The sequence below is a fragment of the Xenopus laevis genome, chromosome 4L (genome assembly GCF_017654675.1).
Source record: "Xenopus laevis strain J_2021 chromosome 4L, Xenopus_laevis_v10.1, whole genome shotgun sequence".
Classification (NCBI taxonomy): Eukaryota; Metazoa; Chordata; class Amphibia; order Anura; family Pipidae; genus Xenopus; species Xenopus laevis.
This window is the reverse complement of record NC_054377.1, coordinates 10,262,178-10,279,026: the sequence shown is the minus strand read 5'-3', so window position 1 is coordinate 10,279,026 and position 16,849 is coordinate 10,262,178. Positions and strand designations below refer to the sequence as shown.

The window sequence follows — 16,849 nt, the reverse complement described above, 5'->3', positions numbered from 1 at the left end:
AACTGATTCTGTGTTCAAGTTGAATTATGTGTAACAGTGTCAATTATGAGGAGCTTGGGCCAATTATGAGGAGGTTGGACACCGATGTTGGGGGATCAGGGCTGGCTCTCAGTTTGGTGTTCCAATTTATCCTACAGGGGTTCAGGTCAGGGCTCTGTACCCTGTTGTGTACTAGGGTTGCCACCTTCGACTTCCGCAAAAACCGAACAAGGGAGGATGATGGCATCAGGGGTGGAGTGGTGACATATGGGGTGGGGTTATGACATTTAGGGGTTTATTTGTGCCTCACGTGGGTACGGTTTTGACATCAGAGGTGGTTATTGGCCAGATTATTGTTTGAGTTTAACAACGCTGAAACCCTTACAGGCAGTTCAAACAGCCCTAAGAAAAATCAACCTGCTCCAGTCAAAACTGAACAGGTGGCAACTGTAAATAGCACATGGGGTTATTTAAAAGGCTTTGTATCTATATGGGACAAAATGCTTAATACTGACCCCCTATACACTTTAAATTGCAATCCCGAGTGCTCTTGCGCCTTTTCTCACCAGGTGGTGATTGATTTAAAATATGCCAGTAAGAAGCAAACAATTCTCTCCCTGAATCAGTGGTACAGACTGATAGATTAGATATCTTTAAAGGAGAAGGAAAGGCTAAAACTAAGTAAGCTTTATCAGAAAGGTCTATATAAATACACCAGTAAACCCTCAAAGTAATGCTGCTCTGAGTCTTCTGTCAAAAGAAACACAGCACTTCTTCCCTTCTATTGTGTACTCATGGGCTTCTGTATCAGACTTCCTGTTTTCATCTTAAACCACCAGGGCTAGGGCTTAAGCATGCTCAGTTTGCTACTCTCTCCCTCTCCTCCTCCCTTTTCCTCCTCCCTCCTCCGCTCCCTGGTGTAATCTGACCCCAGAGCTGTGAGTGAGCAGGGAGCGACTCAGACAGGAAGTGATGTCACACCAAGCTAATATGGCAGCTGCTATCCTAAACAAACAGAGAGAAGGGGAAGGAAGGAGGAATAGTTGCCCCATTCCTGAACCAGCAAGTGTATTTTTTATTTAAGTTGTAATTAGGGATGCACCGAATCCAGGATTCGGTTTGGTATTCGGCCATTTTCAGCAGAATTCGGCCAAATCCTTGTGACTGGCCAAACCAATTCTGAATCCATAAAATCATGTGACTTTTCGTCACAAAACAAGGAAGTAAAAAATGTTTTCCCTCCCCCTCACTGATTTCCATATGCAAATTAGGGTTCGGATTCGGTTCGGTATTTGGCCGAATCTTTCACAAAGGATTCGGGGGTTCGGCCGAATCTGAAAAAGTGGATTCGGTGCATCCCTAGTTGTAATATTGGTGTGTAGGTGCATCTCAGGTCATTTTGCCTGGTCATGTGATTTCAGAAAGAGCCAGCACTTTAGGATGGAACTGCTTTTTGACAGGCTGTTGTTTCTCCTACTCAATGTAACTGAATGTGTCGCAGTTGGGACCTGGATTTTACTATTGAGTGTTGTTCTTAGATCTACCAGGCAGCTGTTATCTTGTGTTAGGGAGCTGCTATCTGGTTACCTTCCCATCGTTCTGTTGTTAGGCTGCTGGGGGGGGGGAGGGAGGGGTGATATCACTTCAACTTAAAGTTCAGCAATAAAGAGTGACTGAAGTTTATCAGCGCACAAGTCACGTGACTGGGGGCAACTGGGAAACTGACTATATGTCTAGCCCCATGTCAGATTTCAAAATTCTTTTTTTCCCCATGACAGTATCCCTTTAAAGGTGAACCACTCTTATCACAGAGCCCTGGTCACACACAGCTGCATTAGATCTCCATTTATCTGCCTCCCCGCCCGGTAGCACCAACACTATATAATGGTACAGCCCGGCACTGCTCTCCCTCCTGCCCCGGTTATGCGCCGCTCTTTCAAACCCATAAGTCTTTCATGCGCTGCAGATTCCGGGTACATAGTTAGCCCCGCCTCCAACCCATCCTCACTGTAAAGCTCGGCTCCTCCCGCTTTCTGTCATGTGACTCCTGTGCAGTCAGTTCCTTTCCCAGCGCTACAAAGTAACATCCCCAGCACTGAGACAGGACGGTAACCGGTTCCGCTCTTCTAATCGGCCGGGTGATGTGGCGCTGAGCCTGCCTGGCTGCTCCGTTGCTCGTTGAGGAGACTCGGCGTTATGGAGTCGGACCCGCTACTCGGTGCCCTGGAGAAAAGTTGGAGCGTCAATCCGAGTTTCGGGTCAAGGGATGGAATTGCGAATACCCGGAGCGGCTCCTACTCCTCCACCGGCTCCTCTGGGGCAGCGTCACTGCAGGGGGGATCCTCGCACGAGCATCGGCATGGGGGTGAGCTTTGTGCTGCTACTGGAGCTCTGTTGCTGGGCTACAACTTCCACCAGCTCCTCACTAGACTTTGTGGACAGGCAGCGGGGTTTCTACAGGGCCCCAGACTGAGAAGGGCCCCAGAATGAGAAGGGCCCCAGAATGGCAAGTGCCACAGACTGAGAAGGGCCCCCAGAATGAGAAGGGCCCCCAGAAGGAGAAGGGCCCCCAGAAGGAGAAGGGCCCCCAGAAGGAGAAGGGCCCCCAGAAGGAGAAGGGCCCCCACAATGAGAAGGGCCCCCACAATGAGAAGGGCCCCCACAATGAGAAGGGCCCCCACAATGAGAAGGGCCCCCAGGGAGTCAAAACATAGCTAAAATGAAGGGTGATGGGGAGGGTAGTAGGTGCCAGGAATTGGGTTCAACAACAAGTATCCTACACAGGGGTGTAACTACAGAGTAAGCAGACCCTGTGGCTGCTGGGAGGGCCCAGGAGGTATAGGGGCCCCACGAGACCCTAATTCATAAAAAATTGCAATAAATATTGCTGAAAAAGCTCAACCGCTAGATGTTTTGGGGGCCTTGAAAATAATTTGGTGTGGGGCCCAGTAATATCTCGTTACACCACTGATCCTACATCTGATCTGTCTTTTTTTTTTTTTACAAAAATGTGACCCTTTTCTTTCTGACCAGGGGCCGCTTTTTAGCATCCAGCCCTGGATTTTAGGGAGCCAGTGTTTACAAACCCCTTGCAGCCAGTTATATATTGCTGGACCCCAGGGCCACCATCAGGGGGGCACAGGGGGTACAATTGTACCAGGCCCAGGCCCCCCTTGGCAGTGCCAAAGCTGTGCCGCCTCTTCGTTAGTCCCCTTGAGGAAAACCGAAGTCCCGAACTCAAGTGACGAAAAGAGCTGAACTTGAAGTCCTGAAGCCACGAGTTCAGTTCTACTGAACACCAATGTGTGTGTTTTTTTTTTTTTTTATTTATTTATTTTTTTTTTTGAAAGCCCTAGCCACCAATGTATTATGTTAATACTTTACAGGCCCCTGCCACCAAATTTTTTGTATTTTAAATATTCTCTGGGGCCCCAATGTTTTTTTTTAACTTTTATTTTAACTTATGGGGGGCCCTGACCACCAATGATTTTTAGAAAAAACTTTTATGGGGTTCCTGGAGCCAATGAATTTAAAAAAACAACTTTTATGGGGAGCCCTGGCACCACAGTTTTTTTTTTTAACTTCTAGGTTGCCCTGACCTTTTATAACTTGTGTGTGTGTGTGGGGGGGGGTTTACCCATTTTAGTGCTGATGTCTGTGTGGTCTTTTAACTGTGGATTGGGCAGGTTCTGGGGGTGCGGCTTGGGGGCCCCAAAAATTTTGTTGAACAGGGCCCTAGGATTTCTAATGGCGGGCCTGCTGGACCCCACAGCTAATTCTTCAGGCCCCCAAAATGACTAGAGGTTGACCTGTTTTACCAATATTTACTGCAGTTGTAAATGAATTAGGGTCTCATGGGGCCCCTTTACCTTCTGGGCCCCCCCTGCAGCCTCTGTAGTTACACCCCTGCTTGCAGCCATGCAGTAGGGCAGCTTTAAACTAGGGTTGCCACCTTTTCTGGAAAAACATACCGGCCTTCCTATATTCTTGCCATTTTTTCCTATTAATAACATTGGCGTCAAGCCTCATTTTTACCGGCCAGGCCAGGTGGCAACCCTACATGCACCGAGTTCACTATTTTGGATTCAGTCAAGCCCCCGAATCCTTCGCGAAAGATTCGGTCTAATACCGAACCAATTCCGAATCCTAATTTGAATGTGCAAATTAGGGGTGGTAAGGGGGAAAACATTTTTTTACTTCCTTGTTTTGTGACAGTCACGTGACTTCCCTCCCCACCCTTGATATGCAAATTAGGATTCGGTTCGGCCGGACAGAAGGTTTCGACCGAATCCTGCTGAAAAAGGCAGAATCCTGGTGAATCCTGGATTCGGTGCATCCCTACTTTAAATAGTAGTGATGTGCCAGGCAGGAACCCATATCTCTTTGCCCCTTGGTTTTGGGTCACAAAAGAGCAGTACAGCGGGGCCTGAATAAAATGCCATTCTGGGATTCCCTGAGCCTCCTCCCCCCCCCCCCCCCCCAGAGAACCAACCATGCTATATGAAAATGCAGCTGTCATCTGGTTACTATGTTCTGACGCTAGCAACCAGGCAGTAGATTTAAAGGGAAAGTTCAACTTGAAATTAATTGTTTTATGGATCAACCTGTATATTAGCCATTTTAAAAATTCTTTATTATTTATGGTTTTTGAATCTTTAGCCTCCCTGTTCTAGCCTGCAGTTAAAAATGTTCTCTGGTTGTCAGGGTCACTGACCTCCGCAACAAAACACTAATCTAGACTCTGTATGCATCTATTATCTGGTTACCGGCATCAGTGTCTGTCCAAGGCAAAATAGACATGCATGCGCTTAGCAAAAAAAAAATGTAAGGGTAAGTACAAATTGTTTCTGAATATCAATGGCTACATTATACTAAAGTGTAAATAAAAAGATGACCTCCCTTTTAAAAAGCTACTTTCTGTGAGTAGCCATAGCCCAGAATGACCCTGAATGTTAGAGGATCTCCAGGCAAAGCTGCTACAACAGCGACGTTATTCAGCGGCCTTTCTGTGCTTCGGGCTTTGGCAGGGAACTGCTGCTTGGTGTTTGTTACTTGAACTGGTGATTATGGGGGAGGCTTGTTGGAAATCGGACAAAAGGATTCATCACAAGATTCGGTCAAATTGTTTCCTTTTTCGCAAACACATTGATGGTCAATTAACCAGTAAAGGGGCTGAAGGAATCTTCCATCCAAAAACTCTCAGCAGAGCTGTAGGCCGTTGCTGCACCCAGGACGGTATGGAGGCAGTAACGCTATCAGCATGGCCCAACCTGCTACCTGATTATTATTGCAGTTCAACTCCCCCCCCCCCCCCAAGGTTTAAGGCTGTTGCCCTTGGTGTCACCACCAATGACGGCCCTGGTTTTGACTCGTTAATGAAGTTTTAACTATTTAAAAAGATGTTTAAATCCAGCATCACATTTCTTATGTTTCCAGCTGCTGACTCAGAAGATCTTCATGTGAAACAGGCAGTTGTTTTTATTGAAGATGCCATACAGGTGAGTTCTGGTAGTAATTGGCTTCACATAGTATGTGTATGGAGCAGAATCTGGGGAGATGCAAGGATTACCCCAATGTTTCTGTAATCTTGTTATGAGCTAAGGGGGCCCAGCCTGAAGGTCTGGAGATTTGGGATGAGTGCTTATTTGTGACCTAGGTACCCCTGGAACTATATCAGGGTGACTGTTACCCCAATGTTTCTATATATCTGTAACCTTGTTATAAGCTAAGGGGGCCCAGTCTGAAGGTCAGTTAGGGGGAGATTTGGGGTGAGTGCTTATTTGTGACCTGGGTACACCTGGAACTATAGCAGGGTGACTGTTACCCCAATGTTTCTGTCCTCTGTCCCTTGTATATGAAGGTTATACACTTTTACTTCCCATTCCAGTATCGCTCTATAGACCATCGTGTAGACCCAACTTCTCTACAGCTGTACCGTTGGTATTACTCCGATATCTGCCAGTGGTAAGTGTCTGATTTTTATCTAATTTTACACTGCATTTCTCTGTTGATTGGAGTCAACGAACCCCAGAAAATAATTTTACTTTACTTGCCCTTTAAGTAAATGTGCCCCCCCAAACTAATTTACTAGTAGTAGTAACTTTATCTTTTCATAATGGTATCCCTTTAAAGGGGCAGCTTACACCTTAAATCACCATTGCTGATTGCATATGTTGAAATTACATTCTGCCTAATGTTTTAATGAAAAATGTTCTTTCCTGTTTTTTGCAATTGAAGCACTGATTTGAAAGTTTGGCTATTTTCTCTGAACTTGCCACCCTTCCTTCTTTTATAATCCAGGCAGTTTATTCAGAACTCCCTATCTGCCTTTGAACACACTTCTTCCTTATCTAAGCAGCTCATTATTGGGGGCTTCTCAGTGGACTGGTAATTAGTTTTATTAGCTCTTTCTGGATCAGGAAGTGCTAAAGTGAAACATATTTATCCCCTCTTGGGGTGCTGTTCTGTACTGCTTTTTTCAGAATATGTATGGCACCTCCCCTCCCACTAATGCACAATAATATATATTAACATCCATTTTTCCTCACTTTCAGGATTCTAAACGCAGCAATATTTGTCAATATGGCACTGGCCTTTATAGAGAAGCCTTCCTCTCTTTCTGCCACCTCAGACGTACGTTATCGCGGGGTTACTTGGGAGCCACCATGTGGTTTGACCGAGGGCATTGAGTTCCTGACTTTCCTACTATTTATTGCTGATGTGTCTGTTAAGGTAAATATCACATTCCCTCTGCTGTCCGAATGCACCTGCTTGGTTATAGCACCTGAGTACTGATACCACTACACACGTACCCAAAGCAATTGTTGCCTGTGACATGTTTTTCCTTGTTATAAGGGTTGTTCACCTTTAAATTAACTTTTTGTATGATGTAGAGAGTGGTATTCTGAGACAATTTGGTTATCCTTTTTTTTATTATCTGTGTTTTTTGAGTTATTTAGCTTTTTATCCAGCAGCTCTTCAGTTTGCAATTTCAGCAATTCAGTTGCTTGGGCCCAAATTCCCCTAGCAACCATGCATTGATTTGAATAAGAGACTGGAATAGGAGAGGGACTGAATAGAAGGATCAGTAATCACAAGTAGCAATAACAATACATGTGTAGTAGAGATGTGCGGCCAACCCGAGGCCCACGGGTCGGGGGGTTCAAGCCGACCCCTGGACAAAATGCAAGGTGCGGGTCGAGCTCTTCTCCTGCTCTCCCCGCCCGCAACCTAGTACTGCCGGCTTCCGGTGCCGGAATTTATAGACTTCCGCATTCCCCACCCCTTTTGTGACATCACTGTGGGCCAGGCACGGGTCTATAAATAAAGGGGAACAGTGGGCCCGGGTCAGATGCGGGCGGGTTAGGGTCGGGTGCGGGTTGAGAAATTCTCGACCCGCACATCACTAATGTGTAGCCTTACAGAGTATTTGTTTTTTAGATGGGGACAGTGACCCCCATTTGAAAGCGAAGAGGCAAAAGTCTAAAGCAAATGGCCTCAAAGATTATAAAATATAATAATAAATAATGAAGACCAATTACAAAGTTGCTAGGAATTGGACATTCTATAACATACTAAAAGTTACCTCAAAGTTTTGCCACCCCTTTAACTATACAAAATAAGCAATTTAGGTTTACATTGTTGCGGTATACATAGCCAGGTTGCTTCTATGATATAGGGTGGAGTATACCAAGTATTTCCTTGGGACAGGACTGAGGTTCTGAGCCGCTACTACCATAATGTGATTAACTGAGGAAGATGGACTGGCGATACTTTGGGCCTAGTTGTGGTATTCTGGTTTAACCTCAACTCCTTGTAAACCTTTGACTTGCCACTTTTACATACAAAATCACACAGGCTTAAAGACAAAATATTCCCCTGAACATTGTAGGTCTCTCTCACATAAAGTAAAACTGTGTCACAGAACAGGCTTTTATGTGAGGCATTGTGCTCACACACAAACCAAGGGCACGCATACTGCTAGGTTATATTGGCCAATGAGTGGGCAGAGCAGTATATTTTCCTCCTTTACTTCCTGTTACAGTCAGGACCTGCATATTTTTTTTTCTGTCAGGTGTTCAGTGAGCGACACAACATCTCAAAATGGTGTCTCAAAATAAAAGATGTGAAATGAGAAGGGAAATAAGACTTACGTACAGTGCCGTAGAACACTTATTAGGATATAAAGTAGCTGCTGGTTAAATTTACATTCAGAATGTATAGTTCTCCTTTAACAGATGAGAAAATGTAATAACAAGTTTCTTTTGTCAAGTTTCTGCCTTGTAAATTCACTCCGTTTACTTCCTGTAACATGTTGCTCCAACTCAGCTGACTTGAGTGTTTTCACTCCCCGGGACATAGTATTATTACAACCTTCAGGCTGCCAAAAGTTCCCCAAACTGTGTAAATAATGTGTTTTTTGTTGGCTACTGTATTTTGATGTTGCCTTACATTTTTATAGACTGAAAAACGTGTCTGGTACATATTTTCCTACTAGAGCTTCATTTTTATGAGATATTGGTATAGCAAACCAGCCTCCTGCCCTGCTTGTAGACAGTTGGAAGCTTAAAAACTGAACATTTCTAGTAATGTGCCATTTATTCACCTCTTGACTTTACTGACAGCACCCGCAGTATGATAGCATCTGGGAATGGATGGTGCCTATAGTAACAGTGGGATAATAGTCTCTGGGAAGGGAGTGTGACTGTGGGATACCAGGTATAGTAGGGAGAGATGGTGTCTATAGTAACAGTGGATAATAGTCTCTGGGAAGGGAGTGTGACTGTGGGATAGCAGGTATAGTAGGGAGAGATGGTGTCTATAGTAACAGTGGATAATAGTCTCTGGGAAGGGAGTGTGACTGTGGGATAGCAGGTATAGTAGGGAGAGATGGTGTCTATAGTAACAGTGGATAATAGTCTCTGGGAAGGGAGTGTGACTGTGGGATAGCAGGTATAGTAGGGAGAGATGGTGCCTATAGTAGCAGTGGAATAATAGTCTCTGGGAAGGGAGTGTGACTGTGGGATAGCAGGTATAGTAGGGAGAGATGGTGCCTATAGTAACAGTGGATAATAGTCTCTGGGAAGGGAGTGTGACTGTGGGATAGCAGGTATAGTAGGGAGAGATGGTGTCTATAGTAACAGTGGATAATAGTCTCTGGGAAGGGAGTGTGACTGTGGGATAGCAGGTATAGTAGGGAGAGATGGTGCCTATAGTAGCAGTGGAATAATAGTCTCTGGGAAGGGAGTGTGACTGTGGGATAGCAGGTATAGTAGGGAGAGATGGTGCCTATAGTAGCAGTGGAATAATAGTCTCTGGGAAGGGAGTGTGACTGTGGGATAGCAGGTATAGTAGGGAGAGATGGTGTCTATAGTAACAGTGGATAATAGTCTCTGGGAAGGGAGTGTGACTGTGGGATAGCAGGTATAGTAGGGAGAGATGGTGCCTATAGTAGCAGTGGAATAATAGTCTCTGGGAAGGGAGTGTGACTGTGGGATAGCAGGTATAGTAGAGAGAGATGGTGCCTATAGTAGCAGTGGAATAATAGTCTCTGGGAAGGGAGTGTGACTGTGGGATAGCAGGTATAGTAGGGAGAGATGGTGCCTATAGTAGCAGTGGAATAATAGTCTCTGGGAAGGGAGTGTGACTGTGGGATAGCAGGTATAGTAGGGAGAGATGGTGCCTATAGTAGCAGTGGAATAATAGTCTCTGGGAAGGGAGTGTGACTGTGGGATAGCAGGTATAGTAGAGAGAGATGGTGCCTATAGTAGCAGTGGAATAATAGTCTCTGGGAAGGGAGTGTGACTGTGGGATAGCAGGTATAGTAGGGAGAGATGGTGTCTATAGTAGCAGTGGATAATAGTCTCTGGGAAGGGAGTGTGACTGTGGGATAGCAGGTATAGTAGGGAGGGATGGTGCCTATAGTAACAGTGGGATAATAGTCTCTGGGAAGGGAGTGTGACTGTGGGATAGCAGGTATAGTAGGGAGAGATGGTGCCTATAGTAACAGTGGAATAATAGTCTCTGGGAAGGCACTGTGACTGAGGGTTTAAAGGTATAACAGTGTTATGGCAGAATGTAAAATGTGACACTTGCTCAGTGTTATTTAATCTGCAGTTTCCAGCACCCACAATGAGTTGCCAGTCTGGGCCCAGTTAGAGTAGCTACTGTTTAGCTCCTCCTGATATTGTTTACTTTAATTACAGTTTTTGTCAGGCTGTGCTGTGTGTAAGTGGATAATATTACTCCAATAACTGACTTACTTTTGACCTGTGGATTTTGCTTCCTGCTTCTTTCTGTAATTGCCTTGAGTAACTTTGACCTTTCTTGTATGTTACACCGTGTGTTTTTTGTCGAGTCATGTAAAATCTTAAGGGCAAAAATGCTGACTCCGTGCATTGGAGGGTTTAGTTCTAGCTGTTACTAAACTGCATCTCTCTGCATCTGGACACATTTATATATGAATAGTTTTCTTCCCAAGTGGTTCAGTTACTTATAAACTACAACTTTAGTTATTTGGTTGAATAAACTGCCCATTTTTTTTCCAGAGCTATTTAGTGGGTTGGAATGAATTTGTGAAGAACAAGTGGTTACTGTGTTACATCCTGATGTTGGCCATTTCCCTTGTGGACTGGACCGTCTCTATGTGCTTCATGTGTAAAGAGGTAAAGGCACTGGGACTGGGGGGGGGGGTATTTACTCTTTAGTGTTGTCCCATGTACAGCAGCCCAACATAATACACATGGCCTGCTATTCACTACAGCTCTTACCAGCTCTCTAAAATCCACATATAAACCTGATACTGTACAGTATACTATTAGTAGAACATACTATTACACATTCCTGTGCTGATGAATCAATGTCTTGTTGCAGGGGTTTAGGATGAGGCGGCTTCTCCGGCCGTTCTTCCTATTACAGCACTCTTCTTTAATGAAAAAGACCCTCAAATGTATCAAACGCACCTTACCCGAAATGGCCAGGTAATTACAGCTCTTCATTTCAAACATTTATGGTGGATTATATAAAGGACAAGGAAAGTTAAACTAAAGAAGTAGCTAGGAATGTTGTACATGATGTTTTGGGCTTCTGTACCAGCCCAAGGCAACCACAGCCCTTTAGCAGTAAAGATCTGTGTCTCCAAAGATGCCCCAGTAGCTCCCCATCTTCTTTTCTGCTGATTCACTGCACATGCTCTGTGCTGCTGTCACTTACTGAGCTTAGGGAGCCACTCACAATATACAGTACACATAGAATAGAAATGTCACATTATAAGGCTGATTAGTAATTAATACACATAATTACTACATGGCAGCACAGAAACCAGTGCAATTAGTATCAGAATTTAATAATCAGCAAACCTGTAGCATCATCTTATATTACAGCCAGGGAAGCTCATTTTCTGCTGGATAATTAGTGACGAGCCCTAAGCTTAGCTTCTCAACAGCCAATCAGAGCCCACTGAGCATGTGAGTGTCACAGACACTTTCCAAGATGGTGACCCCCTGTGACAAGTTTGAAGTCCTGGATCATTGCTGCTATTGACAAGCTGAAACTTAAGGCTGGTGCAATAAGTGCAGTATATAAAACATGGCCCTATTAATTTTTAGGGTTTACTTCTCCTTTAAAGGGTTTTTTCACCTTTAAGTCAACTGTTAGTATGATGTAGAGAGGGATATTCTGAGACAATTTCAAGTGGTTTTCATTTTTTATTATTTGTGGTTTTTGAAGTTATTTAGCTTTTTATTCAGCAACTCTCCAGTTTGCAATTTCAGCAATCTGGTTGCTAGGGCCATGCACTTTTTTGAATAAAAGACACGAATAGGAGAGGCCTGAATAGAAAGACGAGTAATAAAAAAGTAGCAATAACAATAAATTTGTAGCCTTGCAGGAAATTTGTTTTTTAGATGGGGTCCCCCTGTTTGAAAGCTGGAAAGAGTTAGAAGAAAAAAGGAAATAATAAAAAAAAAAATATATAATAAAATAAATAATAAAGACCAACTGAAAAGTTGCTTATTAACCATTCTATAACATACTAAAAGTTAACTTAAACCCTTTATAGTTTGACTAATTGCACACAGGGTATTTTGACCACCACTGTCCTCTAGTGGAGAATAATGGTGGTCCGAACTAGTTATGTGGGTGCCGGGCTGATACCCGCTGGTTGGGCAGGTTTGGGCCGGCCTTCACACACCATTTCGGGTCGTGGCGGATTTGGGTTTCTGCCTGCTTTCCCTGCCAGTGAGCGGGGTTCGAGTTGGTTGGGGGCGGGTAGAGTTTTTCTTGACTAGTCTAAACACCCCAGTCCACTTGTTAATGTTCCTGATAATACTGAATATAAAGCACCCTATAGAATGTATATGGATCAGTGCCAGACAGACCTTGAGCACTGCTCCATGTTCCCAGGGGATAAAATACTACAGCCCATGGGACAACAAACCCTGCTGACTTATGGGCATTACTTTTTGCTGACTTTTCCTTTAGTCATCAAAGCATTGGGTCTTATTTATCAAGCTGTAAAAATAATTACAGAAAAGATTAGCTCCATGCTAACTAGCACGTAGCATCAACCTTGTTGCACCTAGCACTACAACTTGTCTGGGGTCATTTCCTGATCTGAAAGTGCACAGGTTGCACTCATTGCAATAATACTTATTAATAACAATAATAATAAGTATTGGTACATATAATAAGTATTAGAACAATAACACTTATTTTTGTAGCCACTAGGGGTGCTATCCCAACAGCCAGAGACTTAGGGGCCGATTCACTAACTCCGAGTGAAGGATTCGAAGGTAAAAAACTTCGAATTTCAAAGTTTTTATGGGGGTACTTCGACCATCGAATGGGCTACTTCGAAGTAAAAATCGTTCGACTATTCGACCATTCGATAGTCGAAGTACTGTCTCTTTAAAAAAACCTTCGACCCCCTAGTTCGCCATCTAAAAGCTACCGAAGTCAATGTTAGCCTATGGGGAAGGTCCACATAGGCTTGGCTAACTTTTTTTGATCGAAGGATAATCCTTCGATCATTGGATTTAAATCCAAGGAATATATATGTATGTATTTATATGTGCGTAAGGAATATGTATGTATGTATATTTTTTATTATATAGAGGTACTTGAGAACAGCACTGTACAGCAGGAAAATAAACTACTAGTACAGTACTAGCTCATTAAATTCACTGGCATAATGGATATTATTTAAAGGCTGTGGTGCATCCGATATTTTGGCTACCGGGTGGGACCACGGCAACCAATGTGCTCCACCCCTTCTGCGATTGGCTGCTATGTACATGGATAGGAATCCAACTCTCCCAACTAGTAATAAACCCTGGGAGAGCTGCCATAATGCATTATATAGCATTTGTACTGCTAATGATGTAGTTATGATGTGTTTGTTTCCTACAGTGTGATGCTTCTCATGGCTTTGCATCTCTTTCTTTTCACCATGTTTGGGATGCTGCTCTTCGCTCATGCCAAGGTAACCATATTGAATGTTAATTCTATTGCCACATTATAGCATTAGTGCTGGGCCCGGGATGTCTGTCCCTGTTGCGTTTGTGCCTTATGTTGTACAAGTGTGGGATCCTTGATCCGGAAACCCGTTATCCAGAAAGCTCTGAATTACAGGATGCCCGTCTCCCATAGACTCCATTTTATCCAAATAAAACTAATTTAATTTTTCTCTGTAATAATAAAGCAGTACCATGTACTAAGATATCATCATTAATCCTTATTGGAAGCAAAACCAGCCTATTGGCTTTATTTAATGTTTACGTGATTTTCTAGTAGATGTAAGGTATGAAGTTCCAAATTACGGAAATATGTTATCCAGAAAGCCCCAGGTGCCGAGTATTCTGGATAACTGGTCCCATACCTTTTAGTTGTTAAATTGCAGTTCCAATTACTGGGCATTTGGGAAGTTGCAGAGGATTTATGGACCCCTGTAGGTTTCATTGGCAGGGCTGTTGCTTGTGGAACATGTACAGAGTTATATGTGTTTATTGGGGGCCCACCAAGGCTCTAATCACCGGTCAGGGGGGTTTGGGTCCACCGGGTTTTCTCCCAGTATCCCACCAGCCCAGTCTGACCCTGCTGGTATCATTGATCAGTAGTTGCAAAGCGGATGTATAGAACAACACTCTAGCAAACCCCATTATTTTAACTTTTCATTTTATGTAAGGCTCCTTTTGAGAGTAGGCAGATTTCATTCAATGAGACCTTTATCCATGTGTCCAGGATTCCCAGGTGGACGTGGAATGGAAGCAGTATTTCCGCAATCTGCCCGATTCCCTGACGACGCTGTTGGTGCTCCTGACTACCGCAAACAATCCCGATGGTGAGTCAGCCGTGACCAGGAGTCCGGCTTTTGGGCGTTTATGCACATTTACTTTTTCTTAACCAAGATATGATCCTGAATTCTTCCCAAAATGTTTTTGGAAAACACAAGATATTCAGCAATATGACACTGACTATTCACATAGCACTACTATATAAATCCCAAAAGTCATTTTAGCAGTCGAGAGTGGAGACCTGAAAATTGCTAAAACCTGCAAAAGAATCTGGTTAGAAATGCTGTATTTTTAAATACTATAGAAATAAGTTAAATCAACTGGACTTGCTGTGTTTTTTCCTTGAAGACATTTCACCAGTCATCCAACTAACTTTCTCAATTCAGAATAACTTCTATCTTTCTTCGAGAATATATATCCTCCTGGATGTTGCTCCAATCAGCATAATTTGTTTATGCTGATTGGAGCATAATCTGTTTTTTAAATACTGGACTTAATGTATCAGCCCAGAGGTTCAGCAGCCCTATAACCGTAATGATCCAGGCCTTTAATATTGTCCCCAGCAGCTCCCCATCTTGGATTTTGTTGGGCATCTTTTGTGAGTCAGTGGCGCTGCACATGCTCAGTGGGCTCCGGGCTGCTGTTGGGAAACTAAGCATAGGGAGTGTGGGAAATCAGAAAGTGAGGTTCATCGGCAATAGTAGCTGATGCTACAGTTATTATATTCTGATGCAGACTGCACTGATTTCTGTGCTGCCATGTAAAATGACTCTGAATTAATTGTGACTATTATATTGTATGGATACTGTATATTGTGAATGGGTCCCTAATCTCAGTAAGTAACAAAAGCCCAGAGCATCTGCTGGGAATCGGCCGTAAAGAAGATGGGGAGCTACTAGGAGGCACATGTCTTCTCTGCTACAGGGAACTTAAGCTTGCACAGAAGCCAAAACATAATGTGTAGCATTTCTAGCCAGTTTTATTTCTCCTTTGAGAAGACCTTTATTATATTTATTTTGTTAGTGGAGATTTTTGGGTTCCTTTTATATGAATGACCTCCCACCAAGCATTTTCCCGCCTCACCCTAAATGTTTTTTCTCTTTGATATTGCTATGGTAAATACACATGTAATTGCCCCTTGCAATAATGATTAAAGTTTGAGGCTCCCTGGGTCTGCACAGAAATAACCTGCTGCTGTTTTTCCCACTTAACAGTGATGATTCCGGCCTATTCCACACATCGAGCGTATTCTCTCTTCTTCATTATATTCACCGTTATAGGTAGGTTCCTGGTTTTAAAGCGATTTGTAAATGTAATTGCTGGTGAAAGCAATAGTTGTGTGGCAGATAATTGTCTGTGCACTGCTGGTTCTGACTCCTGATTTTTTTCTTTTTTTTTCTTTTTACTACCCCATAGGAAGCCTGATTCTGATGAACTTGCTGACGGCCATTATATATAATCAATTCAGGGGCTACCTCATGGTGAGTTTCTTTATACAGAGAACTATTTCTATATGAAAAAAACTGCCTGTAGCTTGGGAAAAAAATCCCTCCTAGAAGGAATGCTTCGAATGTGATTGGGCTGTAACACTGGCACTTGTGTAAATATATTGTGTTGCAGAAATCAGTCCAGGCATCACTGCTAAGGAGAAGATTAGGCATTCGGGCTGCATTTGAAGTCCTATCCTTCCAAAGTGATTTCACCCCCCAAAGCACAGAGGAAACGTAAGGAGATTCTTTTTTTTTTTTTCTTGAACACGAATATTTTGGTTACTAAAGTCTAGGATGTTGATTTAGAGTGGTGGCACACGTAGCATTTTGGGGAGATTAGTCACCCAGCGACAAATCTCCTCTTCTTTTGCTTACTAATCTCTGAAATGGCTTCCCGCTCTGATCACTTTGGTTTTCAATAGTCGCCCAGTTTCCTCGTGAGGCGATCCGAGTGCCATCCCACCGGTGATTCACATTCTAGCCGGCTGGAAGGCATTTTGGGGAGATTAGTCGCCCAAGGAAGAGGAGATTTGTTGCTGGGCACCTAATCTCCCCAAAACACTACATGTGCCACCACCCTAAGGGTAAGGTCACACGGTGATTCGGGGAGATTTAGTCACCCTGTCTTCCCGCCAGCTATAATGAAAAATCACCAGTGGGATGGCACTCGCGTCGCTTCGTTTTCTGATGTCGCCCGAAGTTTCCTCGTGAGGCAACTTTGGGCAACCTCGGAAAACGAAGCGCTCCGATTGCCTACCCACCAGCAATTTTCATCATAGCCGGCGGAAGGCAATTCAGGGAGATTAGTCGCCCCGATGAAGAGGAGATTTGTGGCCGGGCGACTAATTTCCCCGAATCTGACTGCATGTCTCTGCCCTTAAACTGGTCATACAAGGACTGATACAAGATGCTGACTCAGCCTGTCTAGACCAAGTTGGTTGCTTACTGGGGCCTCCTGATGTCCTGCCAGACTGCTATCTGTTAAAAACAGATGTGTAACTATAGAGAAAGCAGACCCTGTTTATACAAGGGGGGGATATGATTTATAGAATATATGCTTTTATTAAATTCAGGCCCCTGAACATGAGG

At 43.7% G+C, this 16,849-nt stretch overlaps 1 protein-coding gene across 1 annotated transcript in view; it reads left to right on the top strand.

Moving 5' to 3' along the window:
- Positions 1–1,897: 1,897 nt before the first annotated feature.
- tpcn2.L (two pore segment channel 2 L homeolog) overlaps positions 1,898–16,849 on the top strand; it is a 31,161-nt gene continuing 16,209 nt past the window's right edge. The window contains exons 1-11 of the mRNA XM_018256930.2: positions 1,898–2,344; positions 5,416–5,477; positions 5,867–5,943; positions 6,534–6,711; positions 10,527–10,643; positions 10,852–10,958; positions 13,387–13,459; positions 14,218–14,317; positions 15,485–15,550; positions 15,687–15,751; positions 15,891–15,994. Coding sequence (XP_018112419.1) covers positions 2,176–2,344; positions 5,416–5,477; positions 5,867–5,943; positions 6,534–6,711; positions 10,527–10,643; positions 10,852–10,958; positions 13,387–13,459; positions 14,218–14,317; positions 15,485–15,550; positions 15,687–15,751; positions 15,891–15,994 — 1,118 coding nt within the window. The 5' untranslated portion in view covers positions 1,898–2,175. The remainder of the gene's footprint in view (positions 2,345–5,415; positions 5,478–5,866; positions 5,944–6,533; positions 6,712–10,526; positions 10,644–10,851; positions 10,959–13,386; positions 13,460–14,217; positions 14,318–15,484; positions 15,551–15,686; positions 15,752–15,890; positions 15,995–16,849) is intronic.